The sequence below is a fragment of the Antennarius striatus genome, chromosome 12, assembly GCF_040054535.1.
Source record: "Antennarius striatus isolate MH-2024 chromosome 12, ASM4005453v1, whole genome shotgun sequence".
NCBI lineage: Eukaryota > Metazoa > Chordata > Actinopteri > Lophiiformes > Antennariidae > Antennarius > Antennarius striatus.
The window spans coordinates 19,742,463-19,756,846 of record NC_090787.1 but is presented as its reverse complement, the minus strand read 5'-3'; the positions used below and the strand labels follow the sequence as shown (position 1 = coordinate 19,756,846).

The 14,384-nt window shown below is 44.6% G+C and overlaps 2 protein-coding genes across 7 annotated transcripts in view; one reads left to right on the top strand and one right to left on the bottom strand.

Moving 5' to 3' along the window:
* Window positions 1–1,606, bottom strand: part of dgkh (diacylglycerol kinase, eta) — a 65,418-nt gene extending 63,812 nt beyond the window's left edge. For 5 of the 6 annotated variants that reach the window (XM_068328642.1, XM_068328639.1, XM_068328641.1 and 2 more), the window contains exons 1-2: window positions 1,402–1,605; window positions 443–607 (exon numbers count right to left, since the gene is read on the bottom strand). In XM_068328642.1, the coding sequence (XP_068184743.1) occupies window positions 443–607; window positions 1,402–1,449 (213 nt within the window). In that variant the 5' untranslated portion in view covers window positions 1,450–1,605. Of the gene's footprint in view, window positions 1–442; window positions 608–1,401 lie in introns of all 6 variants that reach the window. The other variant, XM_068328640.1, reaches the window with a different exon arrangement.
* A 5,391-nt stretch (window positions 1,607–6,997) lies between these two features.
* Window positions 6,998–14,384, top strand: part of vwa8 (von Willebrand factor A domain containing 8) — a 64,904-nt gene continuing 57,517 nt past the window's right edge. Inside the window, exons 1-4 of the mRNA XM_068329209.1 lie at window positions 6,998–7,226; window positions 8,798–8,875; window positions 11,582–11,712; window positions 12,742–12,852. Coding sequence (XP_068185310.1) covers window positions 7,088–7,226; window positions 8,798–8,875; window positions 11,582–11,712; window positions 12,742–12,852 — 459 coding nt within the window. The 5' untranslated portion in view covers window positions 6,998–7,087. The remainder of the gene's footprint in view (window positions 7,227–8,797; window positions 8,876–11,581; window positions 11,713–12,741; window positions 12,853–14,384) is intronic.

Genomic DNA, 14,384 nt, shown 5'->3' with positions numbered 1-14,384 from the left:
CAGTCAATAATTAAGTGGCTCCATTGGTGTGGGAGGACTGAAGTCATTCAGAGTGTAAAAGATGAATGGGCCAAGCTTAGGTGTCAGAGGTAAGAGTCAGCACAGCATCCGCTTTCACGTCTGATGGAAGGATGCAGGAGGGTCATGTGTGCATGTCATCTACCTACCTACCTACCTACCTACCTACCTACCTACCTACCTACCTACCTACCTACCTACCTACCTACTTACATATCCCTATACAGACAGACAGACAATTCTAAAACTATTCAGTCAGTTCTTAGTAACTAGTGTTACTTTCAGTTCGACTGCCATATTTAAGCTTCTTGTACTAACGCAACAGGTTTAACTGAAGTTGCCCCCCTCCCATCACCCTCCCTGCTGCAGGAACAGCATCCTGAGGGTCTCCTCTCCGACCCCTCCCCGAGACAGGGGGTCTTACCTTGGTCCTGATCTGTCCTGACGTGGACACCTTCCGGATCAGCTTCTGTGGACCTTCCTGCTCTGCCTCGCTGTCGGACGACTCATCCGCTGCCCCGGAGCCGCCGACAACACCCACAACGTGGGCATGGATGCCCGCCGCGGACGCCAGGACCTTCTCCGGCGCCTGTGGAGAGGGGGGGGGGGGAGAAACCAGTGTTGTTTAGATCTCACCCACTCCGCCGCTGTCCTCCCCCGGAGGAGCCTACAGCTGCTCGACGCGTGGGGAGCGTCTCTATTGTGTGTTCCGTGGGTGTGTGAGGGATGGAGCAGACATGGACCCTCTACCCACTGAAACCCTACACCTTCAATTTAGATATGGGGGGGTCCTCATCCTCTCAATGGCGTGGGAGACGGTTTCACGCCAACGTACCTTCGATCGTCTTCAGGTCAACTTTCACGCGTGACTGAACAAATCCACTCAGTCAGCAGAGAGCTGCTGACCGTGACGTCAGCTGTGACCTGCGTGTGTAACAACAACACACCCCACACGTTGTGGTCCTCGTGTTCATGTCCCGCTTTCTTCTATTATGGGAAGAGCTGGGGGGGTAAACGCAGGGATCGGAGCCCAGTGGGAACCGAACCTGCATGATCTGGCTCGTCTCACGTGGTTCCACCCAGTCCTGCTTCCAGGTCTGGGTGGAACACGATGACTCGCACCAAGTGGTGTCCACGCAGCGAGACAGGCTTGTCTTTCCTCATAGAAATCCACCCTGTGTCACCCGAGACAAACACACACACAGGAGTGGACGCCGAGTAGAAATAATCATTCATCTTTAAAAGGGTTAACAACACACACAACCGTCCCGAGTGGAAGCAACACGCGTGTATTACGGTGCGTGTGGTCCGTTCCGTGTTTTTGGTTCGAGGACCGACTGGAAGGAGATGGGCCCCGGGAAGAGGACCCCGTGTTGTACTCACCAGTTCCTCCCAGGCGGGGCTGCGCGTGTAATGGTAGACATCCTCCATAGTGTCGGAGCGCTCGATCCGTCCCACGGAGAAAAACAAGCGCGTCAGGAGGACGTGGAGGTGGACGTCTCCGAGCAGCCTTCGCTCACATGCGCGCTGGATAGATGGGATTTAATTGGGCATCTTCCCGTCACCTCCTCCCTCCTCCGGCGGCTCCCTCCCCACCGCCCGCGCGTGGGAGGGCCGAGCCTATCAGCGCCCCGCGTGATGAACGCCGACCGGCGGCGAGGCAGCCCCCGACGGCCGGGGGTCGCGCACAACACGGGCAGGCGCAGGGGCTGCTGTCCGTGTGTGTGTGTGTGTGTGTGTGTGTGTGTGCGTGCGTGCGTGCGTGTGTGTGTGTGTAACGTTATTACTATGGAGCGAAAATTACTTTCGAGATCTAATAAGTCAGGTTTATTCATAGAACAAGGTCACGTGAAAACAGCACATTCCTTCACGGTATTTTACTAATCCACAATGGGGGGGGGTCTGTTCACACTCTAGATATCACACACATACAGGTCGGAGCACACACACATACACAAGCCGGAGCACACACACATAAAGGGCCAGTAGACATGCAATTATGAAGAGATGACAGAGAGACGGGCATCAACACGGGACCCCTAGGGTGGTTTATGGGGTTTGGTGTCCTTGCTCCAGGGTTTTGGAGAGAGTCAGAGCCAGAGAGGCCAGACTGAGATGGTTTGGACATGTCCAGAGGAGAGATAGTGAATATATTGCTAGAAGGATGCTGAGTTTTGAACTGCCAGGCAGGAGGTCTAGAGGAAGACCAAAGAGGAGGTTTATGGGTGTAGTGAAAGAGGACATGAAGGTAGTTGGTGTGAGAGAAGAGGATGAGAAGACAGAGTTAGATGGAGGACACTGATTTGTTGTGGAGACCCCTGAAAGGAAAAGCCAAAAGGAAAAGAAGAAGAAGAAGAAGTAATAGTAGTAGTAGTAGTAGTAGTAGTAGTAGTAGTAGTAGTAGTAGTAGTAGTAGTAGTAGTGGCCTTGCTCCAGGGCACCCAGGCAGTGGTCAGCAGGTGAACCGACACTCGTCAAGCTAGCAGTTCACACTCCATTCTTTGGTCCACACTGGTCTTGAAGCCACCACCCTCCGGTCCCAAGACCCTGTGGCTACTTATTTTCAAATTATTTTTATATCAGGTTTATATATTATATTATATTATATTATATTATATTATATTATATTATATTATACTAGTGGGAACCTGTGGAAATTCCATGATAAAACAATAATGTCAGACTGCATTTGTTTTTTGTTTTTTTCTTCGCCGTCACAAGAGAACAAACTGCTGTGTCCGACAAAGCCGTAACGGCTCCGTGTGTGTGGGACGGACGAACGCGAAGACGAAGGCCGCTTCGGCGTTACGGTCGGGCCATCCGGGTAGACGCTGGTTTCGTGAGTTCGGTACTGGTCAATACAGCATCAGGGTTCCCCACACGACAACGTGAGGTCCGTCACAATCAAAGAATATAAAGCACTGTGTTGGACGAAACCAAAATGGCTCCGTAAGTGAGAGACATGGCTAACTCGGCTAGCGGCCCGAACTTCCGGGTAGACGCCAGCCAAAACTATACACAAGAAAACGTTTGTTTTCTTGTGTACAGTGTTTTTACATTATATGTCAATGGGTATTAAACAGAAAATAGAGTATTTTTTGTGGTGACAGCTGTTTATTTAATTCCACGATGCTCTCGGTAGCTCTTGTCCACGTGAGTCCTTCTGGCAGATGCGCCTTGATTGGTTGGGCGCCTGATTGACTGGTAGTGGGTGGAGTTAGAAGCATGACACCGTGAGGTTTTCAAGTGAGCTTATTCAAATATAGGTGGGGCGATATTTATTATATTTAGGATTATCTTATACATACATTCATTTTCTGTATGGCTTCTTCCACTCTCATGGGTCATGTGGGTTGCTGGAGTCTATCCCAGAGGACTTAGCGGCAAGAGGTGGAGAGATATTCTAAACACTCTGCCAGCACATCTCTGATCCTCACGAAAGATGAACAACCACTTACACTCACACATACGGACAGTTTGAAACCGATCAATCCACATGAAGCGCATGTTTCTGGAGGTTACAGGAAACTAGAGAACCCAGACAGAACCCAAGCAGACACAGGGAGAACATACAAACTCCAAACAGAAGGGAGTCAAACCCGAAAACTTATTACTGTGAGGCGACAGTACTACCCACTGTGTCATCAAGCCACCATGCTGCTGAGTAAGTTATCCACATTTGAAATTGAATCTCAGAGCCCAATGATGCTCATGACTCAGTACATTAATGTCAGGAGCATTCTTGACCCCATGACCATCATCAAAGACAGATTCAAATGGTACTCCACCCAATTGCCTTTCAAATTTAAGACTTGTTTCATCAGGCAAAACAAAATAAAAAAGATGGTCACCAAATGAAAACCCAAAAGTAGATACCACCTAAATTTACTGATTACTTCTTATAACAATCTTCCTGGACTTATTCTAGACCCAAGCCTCGGTGAACTCTGAGATCTGCTTTGGGAAATTGTCCTTTTTGAACGTCCATTGATTCCTCACAGAGGAAGGTTTTCTTGTAGGATTTCCTTCCTTTATGGTTATCATCTGACAAGCGACAGGTTTCCTGTGGAATCAGAGCTGCTCCAGTGCATCATGGACCCCACTGAGCTTCACTGTGGGTAGACGGTTCATTTCAGATTCAGCTTAATTCTTCCTTCTCCAGACATATTATTATATTACAGAGGCCCCAAAGGCTTCAATTTGGTTTTGTGGCTCCACAGAGCAGCATCCCAGAACTATTGGTTCTGATCCAGATGGTTCTGAGATGCTTGAGACACTTGTCAGGGTCTCTTGGGTTGGCAGTGGTCAATGTCTTGGTGTTCAGACACGGAACCCTGATGTGAATTTTGGCTTTAAGAGAAAAACCTTTGCGACTCCACAGCTACATTTTGTGGAGTCGCAAAGGTTTTCATTCATTTTCATTCAACTCATTCATCTTCTTACCGCTTTATCCGCTGTCATCATCTCATTTTCATCCCCTTTGCCACCCAAGTAATCTGCTTTTTGTTTCATCTTTTAATCTGCAACGGTTGTGAAGACATTCGGTGGACATACGAACGAACGGACAGACGAACGGACGGACAAACACGAACACTGACAATTACAATACATCACCGCTTTGAAGCGGGATGTAAAAGTAAACAAGTCACAGGGCTAATTCTTTTTTAGGCTGATGGTAGGCCCTAGGAGATTAAACGCTGAACAGTTGAACATTCAACCAAATTTAAAAAGACATAAAACATTGAATTTCCTGTGCCAGCCATGATTTGGAAGAGGAAGATGATGAAGATAATGACGATGTCTAATTATGCTTCAGGACCATGGATAGACGGACAAAATCCTGAGGATGACGCTCCGACAGGTTAAAATGAAAAGACTACATGGGGTCTGACATCAGAGTAAATTGTCTGAGATCTACTGAGTCATGTTAACATGGCACGTAAAATCTGAATTTATGGGGTGTTAATGTTTCGTTTTACTGTCTGTTAGCAATAGGCTAAATCCTCAGGTCATGTTAGCCCTTATTCATGGTGCTGAAACTTAATTAAATCATGTTTATCATCTTCATCTTTCACATCAATCAATCAATCGATCAATCGATCGATCAACCGTTATTTATATACCCCTTACTCACATTTCAACATTTCATTTCAGACATTTCAAAGCGCTTTAACAGACAGAGAAACCCAACAGAACCCTCCAGAGCAAGAACAAGCAACAGTGGCGGGGAAGAACTCCCTCATTGAGGAAGAAACTCCGGACAGGACCCAGACTCTGGAGGGCGGTCACTCGCCTTAACCGGTTAGGTGGGACAAGAAACACAATGGGGATAGAGACAGAGCACGAACAGAGAGAGAGTTGCAGATGTCATGGAGAGGACAGAAAAGTAAAGGTTTCATGCCTTTTAAGTTTGTATATAATTGTTCAACTAGTTGGAATTTAGACTCATTTAGACCTAAAAAAAGAACTAGGCCTGTTGATTGTTTAATTTTTCTTCCCTCCTGTTTTTTGACAAATTGCACCCTGGTTAAAAGTTGTTCTTGTTGGTGTTAATATAAAAATGTACCAGATCAATCGTTTGGTGAGATAGCATGTGAAGACACTCTGATGGGCAAAGCATCAATTAAGTGTCTCAGAGAAATCAAATTTGACACTTATTAGCCTAACAGTGAACAATCTGGTTTCTTTTGAGTTAGTCGTCAAAGCAGCTTCGCTTCTAAGGCTGCATTCAGACTGCAGGCGAATCGGATACCAGTCAGATTTCCTTCTATAGCTGATCTGTAGGGCTGACTGTCCACAATGCTTTTATCAAGTGTCCAAATGCTATCTTGTGCTGTTCAGACTGGGCCACATCATTGGCAGATCTGACAGGTTGCCATAACAAAGGCGTCAGGGTGGAGGCGTCCTCCACACTCCATAACAAGCAGTCACTCTTGCGTCGTGTAAAGTGACAGTCAAAACCAATCAGTTGTTTAAAGTCTCGTAGCAGAATTATTTACACATAAAAACTGTAACGCATAAATAAGGACATCTGATTAAAAAAACGTTGTGTTGTTACCTACATGTTTGTTTATTGTTATGTTTACTTGTAAATGAAATACATGTGCAGCTCCCTCTGAACAAAAGCATCGAAAAAATTTTGAGTTGAGGTATTTAGTCCCCCATTTTTATAATAAAACAAGGTGAGCAGAATAAAACTAATGAATGGCTGCACTTGGCTGGCTGACTGTAGATTATAGTTTGCTGTCATTTATTCTGCAGCCAAGGAGTCCTGAGAAGAATCCCTGGGATCACCAGCGCCCCCTACCATGAGGCAGGAGAACTGCGTGCCTCATTTAGTGCCTCTTCCCAGCTTTTTTAGGATCGCTCAATTTCAGAAAGATGTTACACACATAAAGTTATTGATAATAAAAAAACACACACATTGCATGATATACATTAGCAAAACTATGGAAATTTAGTTCATATAGTAAATGAGTTTGAACATTTTAATAGCGACATACAGAGAGATAGCATTACGGTCTCACTGTCAGCCGAGTCTTTGCGCCATCCATGGGGAGGCTCGGCTGGCTGGGGCCTCACCGCAGGTCTTTATAACTTTATAATACACATCACTGGATAAATATAATTATAATACACATCACTGGATAAATATAACCATTTAATTTATTTCTTCCATTCCCCTTTATTTTTTTTCGTGATGCATGCTTCTGTCCAAATGCGATATGAAACTACTTCCCGAATGTGGTTTCAATCCGTCCCACAAAAATCGGATTTCATGTGTTATTTTACTGTTCAGAATACAAAAGAGACATCCCATATCAATTGTGATGGGCTAAAAATCGGATTTTGGCGACCAGTCTGAACGCAGCCTAACGTCGAAGTAAACCGGAACCATTAGAAAAGTCCTCCGAACAACTCCGGAAGAGTATCGAGACGGACCGGTTGGGCTCACCTTTATTTCCTTCCTACCTCCACTGAATGAGCTGACATGTTATGACACAGGTCTGTGCAGAAGCGTGTGGCTTTGGTTTCAGTATGTTGTGGATTAGAACAGATTAAGTAAAAAATGTACTCCCAGATATCCTGGAACAGAACCGCTGCGGTAATCGCTTCCAGGAGAATTCGGAATATTTTGGGTTCTGTTTTGGGAAGGGACGGCCGGGTATGGAGAACACATGAGGTCAGACTGGTCAACACATCCTCCGGTGAGCTTTCCTCTCCACTCACCAATCCTGACACGCCACAGAAACACAGTGAATACGTATCGATCGGTCTGAAGCGGCCCACGCGTGGAGGCTGTTCGTTAGTCCTCAGATATTTGACGTCATTGTCAGTTTTACGTGACCAGTGTGACGTGTGGTGATGTCAGCTGGTAGGGGAAAGGTGAACCAGGTGTGTTCGTCCACTGCCAGTCTGCTTTACCTGAGAACAAACTTATTCACTCCTAGTGTATAAAGAGTTAGCCACGAAACATTATATTGATCATGTTTTAAATAACCACATGGAATAAAACAGTGTAAATGTTCCTGCAAACATCCTGACTGATGCAGACACTAAATGATCCTCAGCAGAGATCCTGGAAACGCTTTGAGTCGTTTTGTCTCTAACGAACGATGAAATTGAGGATTTAGATCATTTTGATGATGGTGTCTTCATTAAAAGGAGCGTTTTATGTTGAGTGTGGAACAACTTTCCAAGTCAAAGTCAGCTTTATTGTCAAGTGTACCATATATGCACGACATACAGCACAGATGAAATTGCAGTCCTCTCTGACCCACGGTAAACAGGCAGTAAAACAGGCAGTACAACAGGCAGTACAACAGGAAGTACAACAGGCAGTACAACAGGAAGTACAACAGGAAGTACAACACAGGCAGTACAACAGGTAGTACAACACAGGCAGAACAACAGGCAATACAACAGGCAGTACAACAGGCAGTACAACAGGCAGTACAACAGGAAGTGCAACAGGAAGTACAACACAGGCAGTACAACAGGCAGTACAACAGGCAGTATAACAGGTAGTACAACAGGCAGTATAACAGGTAGTACAACACAGGCAGAACAACAGGCAATACAACAGGAAGTACAATAGGAAGTACAACAAGAAGTACAACAGGTAGTACAACACAGGCAGAACAACAGGCAATACAACAGGAAGTACAATAGGAAGCACAATAGGAAGTACAACAAGAAGTACAACAGGAAGTACAACAGGAAGTACAACAGGAAGTACAACAGGAAGTACAACAGGAAGTACAACAGGTAGTATAACAGGTAGTACAACACAAGTAGAACAAGTGGAAGTACAACAGGTAGTACAACACAGGCAGTACAATACAGGCAGTACAACACTGGTAGTACAATACAGACAGGACAACACAGGCAGTAGAACAGACAGTACAGTACAAAGTACGAGATGAAACACAAAGGGATGGTAAACATTTCTACACACACTCTAATCCCGTAGGGGAAGTGACGTGTGCGCAGTCCCTGAGTTGACGGGGGGAGAGAGAGAGGTAGTCAGGTGCTGGGGGGAGGGCAGGGCAGGGTGAGGGTAGGGTCCAAGGAACTTAGGTATTTGAGTTCTTTCTTTTTTATTTTGCTGTAGCAGTCAGTTGATCACCAGACGGGAAACCTAATCTATTGTGAAATAGGGTTTCAATAAATTTTTTCAACTGTTATCATCCATCGCAGACAATAACAGGTATAAATGTCCATACGTGGGTGAGGATGTCTTTGCTGGCCTGTGTGCTGATTGTCTTGTTTCTTGCAGGTGATACAGTGAACATTGGAGAGATCTCGTACAAAGTGAAAACGCCCCAGAATCCAGAACTGGTTCCTGTCAAACACAGTATGTCGTTCTGTCTGTGTGGTTGATGTGATGTTTGTGATCATTACGGAAAGGGTTTGTCTTCTGCCGCTTGAATGAAAGGGAACATAATAGACTGTTTGTAGTGTAGTAAATGTCCTGTAGTATGTCCTGTCCTGTGTTGTCTGCGTTTCTTCTATTGTGTGTTTATTTATCTTGTATTTATTTATGTGCATTTATGTCTGTGAGCAGCGGATATACACAATTTCCTCTGGGATTAATAAAGTGTGTGTCTGTCTGTTAATCTGTCTGTTGGTCTGTCTGTCTCCCTCTGTCTGTCTCTCCCTCTGTATTTGCTTGTCTGTCTCTCTCTGTCTATTTGTCTGTTTATCTGTCTGTCTCTGTCTGTTTCTCTCTGCCTATCTCTCTCTCTCTCTCTCTCTCTCTCTCTCTCTCTCTCTCTCTCTCTCTCTCTCTCTCTCTCTCTCTCTCTGTCTCAGTCTCTATAAGTGTGAATATTTCAGTTTATTTTTCTTAACAACCTTGTTCAGTGGCAACGATTTACTGCATTTCCTAATGTTAACCAGATCTTCTTGTGAAGTGAACCGGCACACATGCACTGGGAACAGGTCTAACTTACTGCCGGCATTGTGAACCAAGCTCTGGCTTCGGTCACACAGGGACCGGACAGCCCTCAGCAAGGGACGAAAACCGCATTGTTCTTCCTGAATCTGCTGTTTGACTAGCGGTCTAATCCTCCTCTCTAGTACCTTGGAGTGGACTTTCCCCAGGAGGCTGAGGAGTGCGATCCCCCTATAGTTGGAACACACCCTCCGATCCCCCTTTTTGAAAAGAGGGACCACCACCCCGGTCTGCCAATCCACAGGTACTGTCCCTGACTGCCATGCGATGTTACAGAGACATGTCAACCATGACAGTCCCTGCACATTCAGAGACTTCAGGTACTCAGGGCGAATCTCATCCACCTCCGATGCTTTGCCACCAAGGAGTTTGGCAATCATCTCGGTGACGTCAGCTCGGGTACTGGACGAGTCCACCTCTGAGACTTCAGGCTCTGCTTCCTCTGTGTAAGACATGGTAGAGGGATTGAGGAGATCCTCGAAGTATTCTTTCCACCGCTCGACAATATCCTCAGTCGAGGTCAGCAGCTCTCTGCCTGTACTGTAAACAGTGTTGGCTGTGCACCGCTTTCCCTCCTGAGGCGCCGAATGGTTTGCCAGAATTTCTTCGAGGTTGACTGATAGTCTCTACCATGGCCTCCCCGAACTCTTCCCAGACCCGAGTTTTTGCCTCCACGACCACTCGGGCTGCAGTATGCCTGGCCTGCCTGTACCTGTCAGCTGCCCCTGGAGTCCTATAATTCAACAAGATTTGATAAGACTCCTTCCTCAGCTTGACGGCATCCCTTACTTCCGGGTTCGTGGGTTACTGCCGTGACAGGCACCAAAGACCTTGCGACCACAGCTCCGAGCAGCCGCTTCGACAACGGAGGTGAAGAACATGGTCCACTCTGACTCAATGTCCCCAGCCTCTTGCAGGATCTGAGAGAAGCTCTCCCGGAGGTGGGAGTTGAAGACCTCACTGACAGAGGATTCTGCCAGACGTTCCCAACAGACTCTCAATAACAGATAACAATAACAGAACGCCACTCTTGTTCAGATCGGCGAGGCCATTCATCCCAATCACCACTTTCCAGGTCTCACTGTCATTGCCCACGTGAGCGTTGACGTCCCTAAGGAGAACAATGAAGCCCCTAGTCGGAGCACTATTCAGTATCCCTCCCAGGGACTCCAAGAAGGCCGGGTATTCTGCACTGCTGTTTTGCCCGTAGGCTGAAACGACAGTGAGACACCTGTCCCCAACCAGGAGGCTCAAGGACGCGACTCTCTCGTTCACCAGGGTGAACTCCAACATATGACGGCTGAGCTGTGGGGATATAAGCAAGCCCACACCAGCCCTCCGCCTCTCACCTAGGGCAACACCAGAAAAGTGGAGAGTCCACCACTCTCAAGGGTTCGGGTTCCAGACCCCAAGCTGTGGGTGGACTTGATCCCGAATATATATAGTCGGTACCTCTCAACCTCCCTCACAAGGTCTGGCTCCTTTCTCCCCAGCGAGGTGACATTCCAAGTCCCTGGAGCTAGACTCTTTGTCTGGGGATTTGGTCGTCAAGCCCCATGCTGATGATTGTCACCAAATCCACACTGCACCCGTCCCCCACGGTTTCCTCGGCGGGTGGTGAGTCCACGGAGGTTGGGCCTTTCGTCCTTTCGGGCTGAGCAGAGGGCAGAGGTCCGGCCACCAGACACCCACTCGCATTCGAGCCCCAAGCCTGGGCTGGTCTCCCGGGTGGGGTCCCGATTACGCCATACCGGACAATGTCACAGTCCTTGATATTTTACTCGTCATAGGGGTCTTGTTAGTGCTCTTAGTCTGGCCCATCACCCAGGACCTGTTTGCCAATGGAGACCCTAGAAGGAGCATAAAGCCCCTGACAATATAGCTCCTGGGTAAATTCGGACACTCAAACTCCCCCACCACGATAAGTTGGCAATTCTCGGGGAAGAACTACACACTAAAATATGTAAAATAAAATAGATATGTACAACATAAACAGGTATGTGCAATGAGGTAATATATATATATATATATATATTGTAGAAACTGTAAAACTATAAAGATATCCAGCAGACTCTTAGTGTGATGATCTTCATTTGGTTTTATTAGTTTCAGACTCTCTACCTCAGACAGTGGCTCAGCACCTACGATGGATCATGCAGAAAGACCTTCTAGGTCAGGATGTGTTTCTGATTGGTCCTCCAGGACCCCTGAGACGATCCATAGCTATGCAGTACCTTGTGAGTACACACACATACGCATACACACGTACTGTACATGCACACACACATCGTATTTCATCAGTCTGTTGTTCAGCTTGTGAAGATGAAATATTTGTTATATTTTACCTTGTGATTCGCTTCTATCTGTCAATTTTATTTAATTAAATTAAATTCAGTATTACCTATTTGGTCTCCAAGTCCATAGTGCAAGTTCAGTTGGTGTGTGCACATCCCTGTAATATGGTCAATGGTCAGGTTGAGAGTAAGACATGAGCTGTTAATTATCCATAGATGTGTTTCGAGTCTGAGGTAAACTTTCTTCCCCTTTAAAGTCAGACATACCCCCCCTGGAGCACTGCTGTCCAAGCAGCTGGGCTGTTTTTGTTTAAAGGAGCAGTGTGTTGGGTGGACCCTCTGCCTCCACCATCGCCCGATCTTCTATGCCATTTACAACTTCAGTTGACCGCATGAAAGTAAATGAAAGATACATAATTGAAGAGGAGGATGTTTTCTGAAGGAATCCATCATTCATGAGGAAAACCTGTAGCAATCAGCAGCAGAACAAAGAAGCATAAACACGTCCTATTTGTGCTACTTATGTGCTCTACATACATACTTATGTACATATGTATGTAGAGCACCACCAAGACTGGTTTCTGTTTTTTTGCACATCCAACACAGTCTGTCTGTTGAATTTGTTGGGTGTTATAGAGCTGCTCACATGATATATGCAGGGAAAGCAGTAGAAGTGCAGGGATATTATTTATTCAGCTTAAAAACATACACTTACAGTATATGATGTTAAAATTGTGCATTAAAATAATTTAACAGGCGTGGTAAAGAAAGATGTGTGTGACAGTCTTGATGTGCTTATGTTAAAAAAGCAAAACTTCACCAGGACTGGCAGTCACATTACACCTGTTTTCTAAAAACCATCAACATGTCCTTTTGCAGTGTTGCTTGAAAGCTGTTATAAAATTCTCTTCTTATTTAAGTATGTAACAAAATTTGATGTGTTGTGTCCACGTTTTCCCTGTTGTTGACCAGGAGTTGACCAAACGGGAAGTTGAATATGTTGCTCTCTCGAGGGACACCACAGAGACCGACCTGAAGCAGAGGAGGGAGATCCGCTCGGGGACGGCCTTCTACATCGACCAGGTTGGTCGTATCTCTTAGATTTCATGCATCATTGAACAAGCAGGGATTCTACTTTGGATTCAGGTGTCAAAAAGAGCTTTATTTTCAGTATGGGATTCAAGCATATTAACGGTGTGAAAGATATATCAAATTTATCAAATTTATGTAAATGTGTTTTCATTCCAACCAGAAAAGAGTCTGGTTTCATCCTGTTTTAATAATTTTGTTTTGCCAGGTATATTTCATGCTGTTGCAAACCTGTTTGGAACTTTGACAAGATGAGTTTAAGCCGCTCGTCCACATTAAACAAGCTGTTTTTCGACAACACTCAAATGTGTGTGTTTGGTCTCATAATCTTTGAATGGAACTGGACTTGTGTACATTCTTATCTGTATGAACGACTTGTCTGCAGCAGGTTTCCTGCCTTCTTCTCTAAAAGAAGAGAAGCAGTTCTTCTCAGAAAAGACACTTATGCCAGAAACACCACAGAATGAGAAGTAACCTTGATGAAACCCACTTGATCCAGTAGGTGGTTAGCTTTACAACATGACTTGTCCAGTTTTGCTCTTACAGCAACAGCCAAGCAATGTTTGAACACTTTTTCAACATTGTGAGACAAGGTGATTTAATTTTTGTTTCAATGACACAAAAACTACCGAGGCCTTTGAGGAATGGGTTAACGCTCAGGGGAGAGACATCTACGTACGGTAGAACTCCAGATAAAAGAACTGTTTTTAAATTGGTTTTCTTTCTTTTGTTTTCTTTTTTAAAATTTTTATTTAGAAAGAGCACTTTCAAATGACATTGTCACATCCTGTCACTTTACATTCAGCCTCCAGCACATATGTATATATAATATATACAGTATATATATATATATATATATATATATATATATATATATATATATATATATATATGTATATATATATATATATACTGTATACTATATACAGTATATATATATACAGTATATACCTGTATTTACTGTACACACACACACACACACACACACACACACACACATTGACATTATCATGTAAATAGTCACAGATCAGTACATTTTTATGTGGCTCCTTCAAATGTTTTTAACACTTTATGTGAACGTTGGTGTAAATTATTTACAAAAAGGACATGGGAAGCGTTCATATTTAGAAGAAAAAGAAAACCAAGAAAAAGAAGTAAAAGAAATAAATGTATTTAAAAATTTAATTAAAATTTAAAAAAAACAACAACTCTAGGTCAATAAAACAGTTTTCTTGACCTTTTTTCAATAATTTAAGAGAAGTCCAGTCTTATGGGTTTGATATACTCAGTCCATTTACTCCAGATCTTTTAAAATCTGTCTTTCTGGACTTTGAGGGAGTATGACATCTGCCCCATTACATAAATTTCATTAATAATGTCAGTCTATTCATCTATAGTGGGTAAAAGGGGTTTCAGCAAGTTTCTTGTAATAGCTAGCTAAAAGAATTTAAACCAACTTTTATCGTTATTTATTCATCAAATTGAATGTCTCCCATATAAACGTCATCAATAGTAAAAGAGATACT